The sequence below is a fragment of the Taudactylus pleione genome, unplaced genomic scaffold, assembly GCF_031769625.1.
Source record: "Taudactylus pleione unplaced genomic scaffold, aTauple2 ptg000485l, whole genome shotgun sequence".
NCBI classification, from domain to species: domain Eukaryota; kingdom Metazoa; phylum Chordata; class Amphibia; order Anura; family Myobatrachidae; genus Taudactylus; species Taudactylus pleione.
The window spans coordinates 3,061,960-3,077,305 of record NW_028284887.1 but is presented as its reverse complement, the minus strand read 5'-3'; the positions used below and the strand labels follow the sequence as shown (position 1 = coordinate 3,077,305).

At 40.1% G+C, this 15,346-nt stretch overlaps 1 protein-coding gene across 1 annotated transcript in view; it reads right to left on the bottom strand.

The window, feature by feature from the left end:
- The window catches only part of RAP1GAP2 (RAP1 GTPase activating protein 2), a 911,161-nt gene that overhangs the window by 626,239 nt on the left and 269,576 nt on the right, over window positions 1-15,346 (bottom strand). The window contains exon 2 of the mRNA XM_088449471.1: window positions 12,867-12,902. Coding sequence (XP_088305597.1) covers window positions 12,867-12,889 — 23 coding nt within the window. The 5' untranslated portion in view covers window positions 12,890-12,902. The remainder of the gene's footprint in view (window positions 1-12,866; window positions 12,903-15,346) is intronic.

Below are 15,346 nucleotides of genomic sequence, written 5' to 3'. Positions count from 1 at the left end.
AAAAACCGTTCGATTCTGCTTTAGAGTCCTATACAATGTGAGCCGTACGACCCAATTAATAGAAGCAGGGCTGTTATTTCATCAGCAAGGCTTATCAGTCCTCTGTATGCGATTCCATGCTGTAACATCAACTTATTTTCTCCTGTTTCAATTCCCTCAACAGGCATTTTCACAGGTTGTCATAGTAACTAATGAAAACTGATTTATGAGGAAAGAAAAAAAAGCATTTACGCTCAACGCCACCTGTGTGACTTAATTTATTAATAACTGGATCGGTTGGCAGCATAAACAGGACAGGCCGAGCTTTATGCTGCCTGGCTAAGGCCTAGCTTTCATGCAACCTGTATTTATTAATGGCCACATGTTGCCCCATTAATTAGGATATATGTTATTGCTGCTATAACAGATGATAAATGAACTGTAACTGGATATTTGAAGGCCTCATACAGTAGCAAAAATTTGTAAGGACCACTTTGAACCACCCAATGGTGAAAAATATATATAACACATGTAACCTTGCCAAGGAAGATGGGCCCACTCAGCTCTGGGCCCAATAGCAGCTGAATCCCTTGCACCTATGGTAGTTATGCCCATGATGCAGTTATACCAGGATAGCGCATCCGATGGGAAGCGTTTCCAGCAATGAATTTGCACCATTAACAGTTCCTGGAGGTGACTGTACTGCACATGCGTTCCCTTTGGCCCACATACGGGAACAGTCCAGCCTGCTTGGGAGGGATCCGATCTGAAGATCCCTTTCAAAGCTCTATGATAGTCTACATTTGAATATTACATTAGCTATCATGGTAAAGCTCCAGAAAGGTGGAGGCACTGTGTCCGGCATCCGCAGGATTATACAGTAGTGAAGAAGACATCCAGTGATTGTAAGACAACCAGCATCCATCTCCGTGTGTCAGGAGGACTGACATGACCCAGAGACCCATCACGGTGCCTCCACCTCACTCTCTAACACATGAGAGAAACAAAGAACAGAAGATCTTGGAACTCACCAACAAGATCATTTGTGCATTTTTAATATTTTTTATTTAATTATTTTTATCTATTCATATGCATTAAATGTGATATTAATGAACACACATCCGTATCTGAGTTTTAAATACAACAACTGTGTATAGCGCTTGTATCAATTATTTGCATATTTTATATTCTTGGGGACTGACAACCCCTAACTGCACATTGGATTTCTTTTTACATATCAGGGATACACATCCGCCGATGCACTAGTGGTATATCGCCCAGTGTGTACCCAACTTAAGGGTAATCTACTCCAAGTGATTTTCTCACTCCTCATTCAATACTTATTAGTATGATGAGGTGCTTACCCTGACCACTCTCATACTTTCTACTAACTCAGCAATTGTGCAATACCTGATGGTCATAAATCTGTTTTTATTGTACATTTATATGTCATTTATGTATTTTGTTTATATTTTGCTTATTTGTGGGGATTAAGGGACCTTGTATCCCATATGTCTTCCCCATCTCGAGCACTAACACCTTACCCCCCCTCATTTATTTACATTTTCTTTGTGTCTTTTGTAAGTCTACTTTATTACTAATTAAAATAAAAGTTATGCTTTAGATGTACATACTATAATGAGTGCTCACATTGCAGAGTCTTTCTCCCTCCTTTGAAATATAGTTATGAATATACGGAATACATATGATTTACCTGACAGCGGCATCCCGGCGGAGGAGGAAATCCCGATCATCAAAGGTAAGTATTTACTAACCTAATTCTAGCCCCTAACCCTAACCCTTCCTTAGGGTTGCCTAACCCTAACCTTCCCCTTCAAGTGCCTAACCCTAATCCCCCCTCTAAGTGCCTAAACCTACCCCCCCTTCCCCGCCACTTAAACCCTCCCTTCCCCGCCACCTAAACCTAAGTCCCCCAGGGGGGTGCCCAACCCTAACCTCCCCCGGGGGTGCCAAACCCTAACCCCCCTTCTCCTAACCTAAACCTAACCTCACGGGGGGGGTGCCTAACCCTAAATCTCCCCCCCCGGGAACACTAAACCTAACCCACCCACCTCCCACGGCTGTCCGCGTCCGGCTTACCTTCGATCGGTAAGCCGGGTGTCGGGCTCCCGGCATAGGTAAAATGACAGGTGTCGGAATATTGACGCCTGTCATTTAACTCCTTGCCGGGATTAGACAGTCGGGAAGCCGACGGTCGGGATTCCGTACATCGGCTTCCCGAATATACTCCTAGGGAGCACCACCACTACCATTTACATGGGCATCTAACTATTATCCCTTAATCATAGGAATAGTGGTCCAATAATACTTACCCGTTCGACGATACCCAATTGCCCTATTCCCTTTTACTAGCTAAGTCACCCATCAACACAGACAGATAGAAAAATGGCATGAAGATCTAGATTCCCACCAGTACAGGGATGGAAGATCTGCAGTATCTAGATAGAGAGTCAATAGGTCGACACTAAATGATTGACAGGCATTAGGTAGATAAGGTCAAAAGGTTGACAGGGTCAAATGATCAACATGGACTAAGGTCGACTGGGTCAAGTGGTCAACAGGTTGAAAATGTCGACACACAAAATATTGGCACTTGTTTATTTTAGTTATTGTAACCATAAACCTAACCTTAAGTCTTAGTTCTTGTCTACCTTTTAGCTGTCAACTATTTGACCCTAGTATATTAAAATAGGGGTTTACAGCGCTCTCAATCCTGTCTTGAAATCGTTCCTAGCTGCTCCACTAGTAGAGGTATCCCAACCTCTCAAAATAATTGATTAAATAAATAATAGTGGTGCGCTCTGGGGCAATTATAATGTGTTGATGGAAAACAAAATAAATAAAGAAGTCACTTTCTTGATGTTTTAAACTGCAAAATGTCCTGCTAATGTCTTAAACATAAAGTCCCGACTTGAATCTGTAGGTAGGGTGTTCTTAAAGATAATTAGACAACTGCAAAGATGACTGGTAAAAACGCCCCTTACCTACAGGATTTTTCATGATAGAACTTTTCTTGCATGTTATGCAATTTAGAGACTTTATCCACAGTTTTATGACTCCTGTGTATAGGATGTTGATTTAGAGACTCTCCTGAGTCATAGATTATACTTGAATAAATTAGTTTTTACCAGACTGAAGTCTGTAGTATATTTCATACCATATCACAAAGAGTGCAGCAGCATATCCCACATATCCAGTACCCTCATAAGCATCTGAAAGAGCACCGGGACAAGGAGAACCAGCAGGAGCGACACAACATATTGGGTAAGTACAAGCCATTTCTTACCTACCTGCATCATCGTGTTCACCATGATCCCTGATACTGTGCCAATATATTGTATTTGAGGTGGAATGCGAATAAGGAGGCTTATGGTACCATCAAGCACATATAAGAACACCCATCCTACAGACATCACGAAATAAACTTTTTGGGAGCTACGTATTCCCTGGGACTATACAAAGATCCTCCTCCATAAGAGACAGCAGGATTTTTGATTGCACACATTCCCGTTTAGGGATAAGGAATGCACGTCATCTTTGCAGTTGCCTAATTATCTTTAAGAACACCCTACCTACAGATTCAAGTCGGGACTTTATGTTTAAGACATTAGCAGGACATTTTGCAGTTTAAAACATCAAGAAAGTGACTTCATTATTTATTTTATGTTTTCCATCAACACATTATAATTGCCCCAGAGCGCACCACTATTATTTATTAACTATTTGACCCTGTTGACCTTTTGATCCTGTCGACCATCTAACTACTGTAGATCTTTCAATCCACATCCTTTCTCACCATCTGATGTTCCTCTAGGCAGAACACAATAATCCCTTAGCAAAGCAGTTGTAGAGCACCAGGTCCAATAATGTTTGTGGTGTGCGCACGTCACATAGAGGAAGTGATACTATGTAGTAGACATTAGACACGTACTCTGTGTACAATATAAATACGTTTTAACTATGAACTTCAGCAATTTATACATGCAAATTGTTTAGCGTGATATAGATAAAACTGTGAAGCAGGCAAATGATTTATTCCAGTGTCATGCCACAAAATATTTCTTTCCACCTATCAATCTATTGCTATTTTCTATTGATAATGAAATAACACATAGGGGCTTTGTTTTTATTTTTTGTTTTTTATATTTGCACAAAATATGTATTAGTGTTCTGCACATCCATACCGAAAACAGTATGAATAAGTCCTTATAAAGACTGTGATGTACTTTCCTCTTATAATTTCTTATGTAAGAAGAGGAGGTACGGGGAGGTATGGCGCGAGCAAATACAGGCAGAGTACAGGCTCATTTACATAACTGTGAATCAATAAAACGCAGGTACGCCTGGCAGGAGGCATATGATCGGGTGTGGAGGACTGGTGCAGTGACAATGATGATGTACAGATGTGTCCTCATACATTTAGCCTCCTTGTGCGTTAAACAGCCCTTCTAGTCGCGCTATGCCGTAGCTTGACTCGGTAGCGCCGAGCGTTTTTTTGTGCAACTTTTTACCTTTAAATGTGTCTTATTCACACAGTGAATAGTTAGCACAAGCAGCTTCTCCTGATTAAAATGATATGCAGCATGCCTATGTTCTGTGTGCGTCTGTGGGTGTATCTGTATGCGTAATGCACCGTTACAGTGTTAAGACCACTGACACTGTAACGTAGCATTTCACATGCAGATACACCTGCAGATGAACAGAGAACATAGGCATGCTGCATTGCATTTTAATCAGCAGAAGCTGCTTATGCTAGCTATTCGCATTACTGTGTGAATAAGACGCATTTGAAGGTAAAAAGTCGCACGAAAGATGCTCGGCACCACTGAGGCATATGGAGCTCCCACATTATGTGTGGCGCGACTTGTAGCGCATGAAGGATAGATGTACCATGTTTCCCCGATAATAAGACCTACCCTGAAAATAAGCCCTACCTTTTCTTTTGAAAAACGGTCCAAAATAAGCCCTACCCTGAAAATAAGCCATAACAAAATCCCCATTTTATCAGGTCCCTGCGCTAAACTAAAATGCCCCCAGCTCCGCCTCCCGCATGAAATGGATGCCGCTGTTAAAGATTTAACAGTGGCATCCAATCACAGCTGCAGCGCTCACTCTCTCACAGTGAGCGTGCGGCAGCTGGCGTGCGTGGCAGCGTCATTTACAGCAGCGCTGCGGAGGAGAGTAGAGAAGATTGGGTCCACTTCTTCTGCAGGAAATGGAGGTGCAAGAAATCCAGGCCGGAATTCGGGGTATGGACACTTATGATGATGTTGTTGAAGAAGATGACATGACCATTTTTGAATAAAGGTAGATTTTTTTTGTTCACACTTACCTGTTTATTGAAATTGCTGTCAATGTTAATTAAAATAAGCCCTACCCCGAAAATAAGCCCTATGGAGTTTTTCTTACCAAAAAAAAATGACAGTGTCTTATTATCGGGGAAACACGGTATGTGGACACATTTGTATGTTGATGATGACTTTTAACAGTACAATGTAACCACTTCTGATTGGGTGATTGTGGACTGATCACTCCAGCAATGAAATCACTAGCATTGCTGCTATTTTATATGAAGCTGCAGCTGTCTATCTGCATTACTTCAGTGCCATTTCTATACATACTACTGCAAGAAAGTTTATTCCCACTTCATTCTGAAAGGGATACCCAATGGATGTGTTGCATTTAATTTAATTATTTTTAATACTGTGATATTACCCACCAGCTGTATATGTGTTTCACTGTGTCTCCGGATGTTTCTATGTGACATTGTTAATTGATTTTCTTTTCTGTTTTATTTATTTCCCCTTTTTTATTTTTTTTTTTATTTTCTTTCTCTTTTCTTTTTCTATATATAAAAAAGATGTATTTGAATATTATGGATTTTTGTATTTGAACAATTTTCTTAATAAATATTATTGATGTTAAATTATTTTTAATATTGTAAATGCAACTTTTCTTGTATATCTGACCATATAGTTTTATTCGTACACCATATAATATTATGTATTAAAACTTAAAGGGCCGTATTCAATTAGGCGCGAAAAGCCATTTTCTGCGATAAAGTATCGCGAGTGACGGAATTTCGCAATGCGAAAAGTTTCCTCCGTATTCAATTCCGGAGAATTTTCACCGATGTGGAAACTCAATGCAATGGAAAAAGTTTCGCCTATGAATAGGTGCCGAAAAAAAGTGCATAATCGGGGTTTTGGGTTGCAAACATCAGGAAAACCCCCCTGCACCCTTGGGACAGTACCCTAAAGGTAAACTGCATCAAAAAAATACTTTCGATCACCCCAAAAAATTATTTTTATTTTGGGGGCAAAAAAGTCCAAAGTTGGGGGCCAAATTTAAAAACTAGCGAAATAAGACTCCAGGGGGGGTCCCAAGTATGCCCCAGGTGTTTTTAAGTTTTTTAAAACTTCACTATAGCAACTTTAAAATATGCTTGACCTATTTTCGTGTATCCCAAATTTGCTGGGACTACTTATTTTTGGTAAAAAAAACTTCTAAATGCTATTCTTCACCACTGAAGTTGCTAATTAGCAGCTATTGAGAACATTTAAGTACCCCAAATACCTTCAGCAGGCCTATTCGGGGGTATCTATAGTGATCCCCAATGTCAGTGCAACTTTTGGGGGGTGTCAGGCTGATTTCCCCAAATCTGAGAGCACTTTTCGCCTGTTTGCACTTTGACGGGTCCCTTTTTTTGCCGAGTTCTAATTGAATACGGGGATAAGCGGGGGCGAGCGCGATACTTTTTGCATGGAAAACCAGCGATATCGGCGAAAAGTCCGACATGCGAAAAGTACGGGACTTTTAGCACCTAATTGAATATGTCCCAGAATGTGTGTTTATTACATTATTAGATTGTGTACAAATAGTGCAAGGTTGTTTCTACAGGAGTACATACACCTAACACTTGCATATTCTATGTGGCGTACAAACACATAAGGCAAGTATTTTATCTTGCGCATCTCACCTACATATGCCAATTACCTATATGCATCCACCACTAAATGTGCCCTATAATGTTCATGAATTCAGATCATGAAAGAGTTGTGAAACTTTGATATCCTTAATTGTTATCAAGAAATAAAAAAAACAAGTGGCCTCTAGAAGTCACACGGAGTAGGTAGCAATTCTTTGAATCACCGTTCCTTGATACAATTCTGTTATTACTCTGCTAAAAAAAAAATATATATATATATATATATTCAGTATTCAGTATACAGGTTGGAGAGAATCTTTCATTCAGAGGAACTACAGCAACGACCAAAGATTCACTTAACAGTTGGAAGTGCAAGTAGTACTAAATTTATATATCCCCATGCAATGTATCGGTCTAATTATTATTATAGTAATGAATCATTACTATTCAGCTAAAAAAAGTAAATAAATCCTGAAATAAGCAGTCCCACGAAAAATTGCCACTGAGTTAGCTAGCCATGTTGGTTACCATAAACATGGTGGAAACCAACCCCTAATGACAACCGTTGTAAAAGATACTCAATGTATTGAAACGCGTCCAGGGTTATGAGGTTTTGACAAGAACTGGTGAACCATCCAGGAACTGAGGAATTGGAGGATTGATTTGTTGAGACTTGCAATATGCCTCATCAAACTTCTGGTATGAATCCCATTGGAAAATATGAGTGTTAGCACTCTTTGCTATATGCCAGTTTTATATTGGAAATATGAGTGGATTAATTAAATATTTATCCTTTTTGTAATATACTGCCGTTTTAGCAATAGTGTTTTTTATTTCTTTGTTCTTTGTTACATGCTTGGAATATATATATATATATATATATATATATATATTAGTGGTTGATAGGAGGAAACTTGGAGGACCAAAGTTTATTTTGAAAGGCATCTATAACATTTAGATCAAGTAAGGGTTAAGAAGTCAATTGGTGGTTGTGAACATGCATTTTTCTTTCCTTGGAGATGGAAAATTCAACACCTTTTCATCCTTAACTAGTTACACAGAAGGGAGGACTTGTGTATAGGGAAGCCAATCCCGGGATTTGGGATTGAAAACGCTACCCTGGGACAATACCCCGGGATTGAGTTGGTCAATGGGTGCGCGGGCGTGGCTGAAAGGATAGACCGGCGTGGGGCTGCGCAGCGTGACCTCTGATGTCACGTCACGCACAGCTGGGGCAGCGCTGAGTGAATGATGCAGGTGCTCAGCACTGTCCGGCATAAAACAAATAAACTGCGCAAAAAAACCTAAACTGCGCATGCGCTCACAAATCCCCCCCCCCCGATCCCGATCCCAGGATTGGCCTCCCTACTTGTGTAGTATAACAATACACTATTATGTTGTTTTTTTGTATTTTTGAATGGTATATAATATAATATATAATAATATAATAGTTTATAATGTATATAATAATATAAAGTCTGTGGTTATAATGGTTACAGCACTAATAGAAAATGATTATCTACTGTACAATATTTATTTATATTATAACCACAAGGTGTGAAGAAAAACCTATCAATATTCACTTAAGCTGCAACAAAATGTCAATTAATAAAAAAAAAACATTATAGAGTGGATTTACAATGTTTTTGTCTTACTGAGATCAAATTTTGAATGATAATTTCCCAATTTATCATTCATTTAAAACAAGAAGCGTAGTCTTAGTTTCTTCCTTTTTTATGACATAGTGCACCTAAGCAAAAAATATGTTTTGTTCTCTGTTGTTTCAGCAAGCAAGATTTCTCACAGTCAGATAATTGGAGATTGGAGACAGTGAAGGGAAACGAGTCAGGTCTTCACACGTTTATCTCTACTTTGGCTGAACTAGCAAAGAGAAAATGTTTACTGTGTAGTGTTTCTGCTTCCTATTACTCTGGTGCGAGTTACACTTTACAATTACAGCATCCCTGCTGGTTTATCTGTAGTCTGCAACAACAAAAACACAAAAAAAAACAATTGCAGATTTATTTACAGCCAGTGTCTCATCTGTACCTTACTGAGGGTAAGGCTACTATGCAGGCGATCCAAAATTATTAAAATATTTAAAAAAAATAAAAAGATGTTCCATTCCAAAATAAAGCAAAACTAAAGAAAAATTCAGCATATTTGGCTACAATTCTTTTTAACGTGTACAGTACATCTGCAAAGGGTTTTTTTGTATTTATTCAATGTAGTTTGATTTATATGTACTACAGCATTTTTCTGATTTCAGGCTATGGTTGAAGACACTTTTGCTGCTTTTGATTTTTTTTTTAGAATATTTTAAAATATACAGTATACACTAGACAAATGCAGCTACAGTAATCATATCAAATAAAATGCAGGCAGGAGAAATGATATGGTATTTAAAAGGAACAAAGTCTTGTTTCGTTAGATGTAGTCATGCTTTAATTAAAACCAAAGTCCAGGCTTAAAAAAGGCTTCAGTGTCCATCTTCCTATTCTACTAACAGTTGGGTAGCCCCCAAGTTGTAATATTCACCAGCAGTGGTTCTTGGTGCTTACTTTGAGAAATAATAATTATACTAGGAATGGCTGAATGAAAGGCTGCATCTATTGGACTACTGCACCTGATGTGAAGGCTGCAGTAATCCATCCAATCAGGTAAAGCCTTTCATCATGCACCTCCCTAATCCCAAATGATAAGAAATAATAGTGTATAACTATGCTATATAGAGATATATGATTTGAATATTGCATACACATACAATAACAAAATTTTTATTAGGTATTGAATTATGTATTTACTGTTAATAATTTGATAATCTAGCTGATATTACTGACACTTGTTTGTTGGAAATCAGAGGATATCTGAAATCCAATAATTTATCAATGACATGAAAATGTAAAAAGTGTTTATACACTGGCAGGGATTAGAGACAGCAATATGAATTGAGAATAGAGAGGCTTCTATCAAGAATTATTAAATGGTGCACAGTGTGTTTATTCCATGACAACATACATATACAGTATATGCTGAAGAGTGTTGTGATATGACACATATTTAATGGTATCTACAGTACATTCAATGGCATACTTCCCAATCTCTAGACATGCAATAGCAGGACAAAATAATCTCCACACCCAATCAACCAAAAGAGTTGCGTTAATCTGGCCTAAAACTCTGCCCACTTTCGTGTAAACAGGGAAAGTTGGGACGTATTGAACATTTATTGAATATATGTTACATGAAAGTTTATCTGAAATACGCTAGCAGCAGTGTAATAAATAGTTATGTTTTGAATTTCAGATTTTTGTCTATACCATTCCTCTATTTTAGGTCTTCTACTTGTAATGTGTAATGTTAGCTTCCTTGAACTATTTTGTATGGTTTATTATAGGTCTACAGATTGATCAGATCTATCCCACTTAGCCCTTTTATCATTTCAAGAAACCAGTTGATACGTCTACTGATGCAACCCAAAAATAGCTGTTTACCATTCGCTTGCAAAATGTGCATGAAACATCTGCCAAAACTAATTTTTGATGCTGACAGCACAGACCAAAAGCAGCCAAGGTTATTTCTTCCCACCAAGTGTATCAGACATTTTCTGATGTAAATTGATGCAGAGCAAACACAATTTAATCGCTGCATTATACAATATTTCATGCACACAGTAGAATGCTGAAAAACAATCAGCAATAGTAGTTTGTCCATAACAAATGGCTCACAAAATTAATTTTAAGTTACTTAAAGAACAATTCTGTCATAGATGTCTTTGTAATGAATATTCCCTCTTTCTCGAACTATAAGTATTGTGGAGCTACCAAACCATTGCCCTCTTCCCCCATATTTGGGAGAAATCACTACCGGCTAGCTTTAAATACCTCCCCCATTGTTGACCACCAAAGGGAAAGTATAAAACTGAACTGAATGTCTATCTTTGGCAATGACTGCACAAAGCCTTGTGTATTGTAACAGAATGTCACAGCACTGAAGTCAACATGCTAATAAGCAGCTGGTGCTCTGCTGGCAAAGAAGCACGCCACAGAATTGGTGGGCAGTGATCATGCCAAAGATAAAGTAATAACATTATTGATAGGATCCCATTTAGTAGTTTTATCACCAAAACTAGTGATAAATGTCACTGTGTATGATAAATGGTGCTCCAGCCAATCAGCTCCCAACTGTCAACTGTTAGAAAAATGACAGTTGGGAGCTGATTGGCTGGAGCACCATTTGTCATACACAGTGAAATTTGTCACTCTTTTTGGTGATAAAACTCCTTAGTAAATGGGGGCTACAGTACGCTAAACTATTTGCAATTGATATTTGCCTTTTTAGTGTGTTGTATTATTATTTCCTAATTTATCCCCCCCAAAAAAACAACAGTAGGTTTTTATGGGCAAGAAGACTTTTAGGAAAACTGGGTCAAATAAATAAGTGGATGTAACTTTTATCGAGTGAAAATTTTCTAATTCTGAGTTTTCTATAAGAGCTAGAAAATAAAAGCCAAATATCAGATGGATTGCTAAGCCCTCGAGGATCAGACCGAATAGCCATACTGCGCTAGGGTGCCCGATGTGGGTTAAACAGTTGGACAAAAATGGTATGCAGCTGATTTTCTTGGTGTAAATTCTGGATGGGTTCACGGCCCAGAATTTTGGTTGAAATACCCAGATTTATTTATCACCAAGATAGGAAGCAGTGAGTGGTCAGTGGATGAGCCCTGTTACCGTTACCCTTGGATTGTGAATAAATTGTTATAATCAGAGATTTGAAAATAAAAGGCTGTGGCCATTTTCTCTCCTCTGCATGGCGGTGTGTCTAGTATTGCGTGAGTGATTATTACCTGTGTATGCGGAAACAGAGAGGCAGATATTATCCCTGTATAATGTCATTAGTTTCTGCTCCATTTTCTTTCAGAAAAGTTCCCAAGCACTACTTAACAGCGTGGATCCGGTGGAATGTAATGAGTAAATTGTATGCCGTACAATGTAAGGGTAAAACTAAAATCAGTAAGACAGAAAACACAGGGCACTATTTTATTTCATGTGATTGATCTCATAACTGAAAAACACTCTTGTTTCTCTTCACCTGATTACTTTCTTTATAGAAGCTGCTGAAAATGTGTTTTTTTCCTTTCAAAATGCCCAGATTGCTGCCATATTACAATATTCCATCAAAAATCCTGAGGTAAGAACACTCTCCAAACCAACCAGTAGTAATTACAGTCACCAGCTGGAATGCTACATGAAAAGACATGAGTCGTTATCAATAGGGACAGGAGAAGAGCTTTTATCTCCCATGCAGCATAGATCAGATGAACATTATATGACATTCAAAGGTTTACTGCTGCAAAGCCCTCGTGCCCCATGTGCAGAGCCTGATTGTTGAAACTGCAAAGAAATAAACCTTCAGAGTTTGGAAGCTGGATGCAATTTTAATTGTATGTACGTACTTGGCCAAGTACTAGTGTAATGGACATTTGGAGCACCAAACCAAAAGAGCCTGAGCAATCAGTTAGAAAACACCTCTACACAGGACACCTGGCGGTGAATTAGGGGACTAGCGTGTTTCACAACAGTATTATATTTTCATCTTTATAGCTGCATAAATCATTATAAAAATCTTTTCCATTTTCTAAATGGATTATTTTATTTACTGCATATATAATAAAATATAGCATATCAATTAAGTTTCTTTGCTGTCATTTTATATAATTGTGTTGGTTTCCATTTAACAAATGACTGCAATAGCTACTACTGTACATTCTAAAAAAAAGTATGAAAGCCAAAAGCTGAAACACAACTTTGTCTATTTGTTAAAGTCCAAAACACTGCAGTATATCAAAGCATTTTGTCTTGTACTATATAATTTACTAAAACATGTGAAATCAGAGAAACAGTTTAGAAAATAGAAAGTGAACCAATAGACTTACTTGACTTTCAGGCTGGCCAGCATCGCTTTATCAATCCTGCAGGAATAAAATCAATAGACCAGTTCGTTATTCAGATTTCATTTGCTGCACACAAAGCTATGAGAACATTAGAATTGACATTTAACTTAAACGGGGTGATTACTTCTAAAAACAGAATAACATTATCAGCAGAAGTATAATGAGCTGCTGGACTTATACCATCACTTATAACTTATTTGAGTAAGATAGTTTTTTAGACCTTAAATGGATATTGGGCCTCATTTAGCTTGGATCGCAAATTTGCGGAAGCACGCACCCGATCGATGTTTGCAGTCTGCGCATCTGTATGTACCGCAGTGCGCTTACCGGCCGATGCAATCGCGAAAGCAAACGCAGCGGATAGGCATAGCCATCGCAGAGCGATTGACAGGAAGCACGGTTTGGGGGTGGAGAGGGGGGTGGTCGAAGGAACACAGGCATGCCTGTGCGTTTGAATGCCATTACAGGGGCGTGAATAATTAAGCCCCTGCGAGGGCATACGCAGCCAGAGATCTAGATGGTGATAGGAAGTTTTGCAGTTGTGGGTCAGGGTCAGCTCAACTACAACTGTGCGTATGGGTCCGATGTTACTCGATGTTACTGATGTTTTTGCTAACTTGCGGATTTACTGTATGTAATGGGAAGTGGGCGGCTTTATACAGTGGTGGGTGTCTTGGTATAATGCTGCGATGGCATTCATTTGCATAATTTCGCAGCGAGCGGGTGCGTGTGATTGCAGACTTGCGATCCGTGCTGAATGATGCCCAGTATCAACTTCAATACATATCTAAAACAAAAACAGTACATCAAAACATAAGAAAAATATAGAAACAAGCGTACTGTAACAATGTATCCTATCCGCACTAGGAACAGGGAATGGAGATAAATTCAAATATTCACTATAGACAGTTACAACCAATTATCTGCACTATTTCTCGATTCAGAGTACCCACACACTATGGATTTCTTGTGTTTTCATAGGGATGCAGTGATATTGCCAGCGGACGGCATGCTGGACGTCGATATACCGACGCCGGAATCCCACCGCCCGGCATAATGCCAACTACGATATCCCTAATGAGATACCGCTGGAATACCGGACGTCAACGGCCGGGTAAGTATGCTCATGTCCCCGGGGAAAGGGGGGCTAGGTTTAGGCAACCCCGGGGGGAAATTAGGGTTAGGCACCCCCACGGGAGCGTTATCGTTAGGCTGTGGAGAGGGCGGGTTAGGGTTAGGCACCCCCACGGGAGTGTTAGGGTTAGGCTGTGGAGAGGGCGGGTTAAGGTTAGGCACCACCCGGGGGGGAGGTTAGGGTCGGGCACCCCCTCAGGAGACTTGGGTTTAGGGTGCCGGGAGGGGGGGGTTAGGGTTATGCACCACCGGAGGGCATTACGGTTAGGCCCCCCCCGCGGGGAGGTTAGGGTGAGGCACCACTAAGGGAGGGTTAGGGTTAGGGGGGAGAGGGGAGGGTTAGGGTGCTTACCTTCCCCCATCGGGATCTCCTCCCGTCGGGCTTCCGCGGTCAGGATTTGAACATTATTTTACATTATTATTATTACTATGCACCTAAGTACGCAGTTTCCCTACTGAAATAACAAATTAAGGCTGGGATGTACTAAGGTTGCGGTGACCATTCCGCCAATCACCGCAACCTTACTAATCACATATGTACTAACAAATGCAATTAGTATCGCAAAGGACTGCTTTTGCGATAAGAGCTGCCCTCTGCGAAGCAGCCAACGCCGGGTGACGGGGTCTCAGTGGGACCCTGCCCCCTCCGAGCCCTGGGAGCTTCCTGCTGATCACCTGTGCAGGAAGCCCCGGGCTCCTCCTCCTCCTCCCTGCATCTGGAAGAAGATTAGGAGGAGGAGGAGGCGGAGGACCCAGGAGGAGCGCGGGCCGGCGACCATGGAGAGCAGGTGAGTGGGGGCCAGCGCTGGGTGACGGTGAAGCGCTGGGAGCGGGGTGCGGTAAGAAGCCCATAGGCTTCTATAAGGTAACACCAGGTTTTTCTAGTGTTACGCTCTGCACCGATAAAAGTGCGGCCGAGGCTTAGTACATATGGAAATGGGGTAAAAACCCAGACAAGAGGGTTTTTACCGCATTTTTACTTTAGTACATCCCAGACTAAGAATATTTTTTGTTCTTCTTCACTTTATCAGTTACTTATACAGCACAGATATATTCTGAAGCACCTTACAGAGAATACTTCAGTCATCCACATCAGTCCCTGCCCCAGTGGAGCTTGCAGTCTATGGGCCTGATTCAGAGTTTACTCTAATAGCATTGCTGCTACATCTTAGACACAGCGGCAAAGCTAAAATATGATAATGCCGCTGGAGGCGCTCCAAGAAGAAAAAAAGACACCTTCTGTCATCGCAGATCCGAGTGCTGCGACCGTAGATACAGCATCGAATCATCATCGCCCACCTGAGTAAGACTAAGCTTACTTAGAGTGG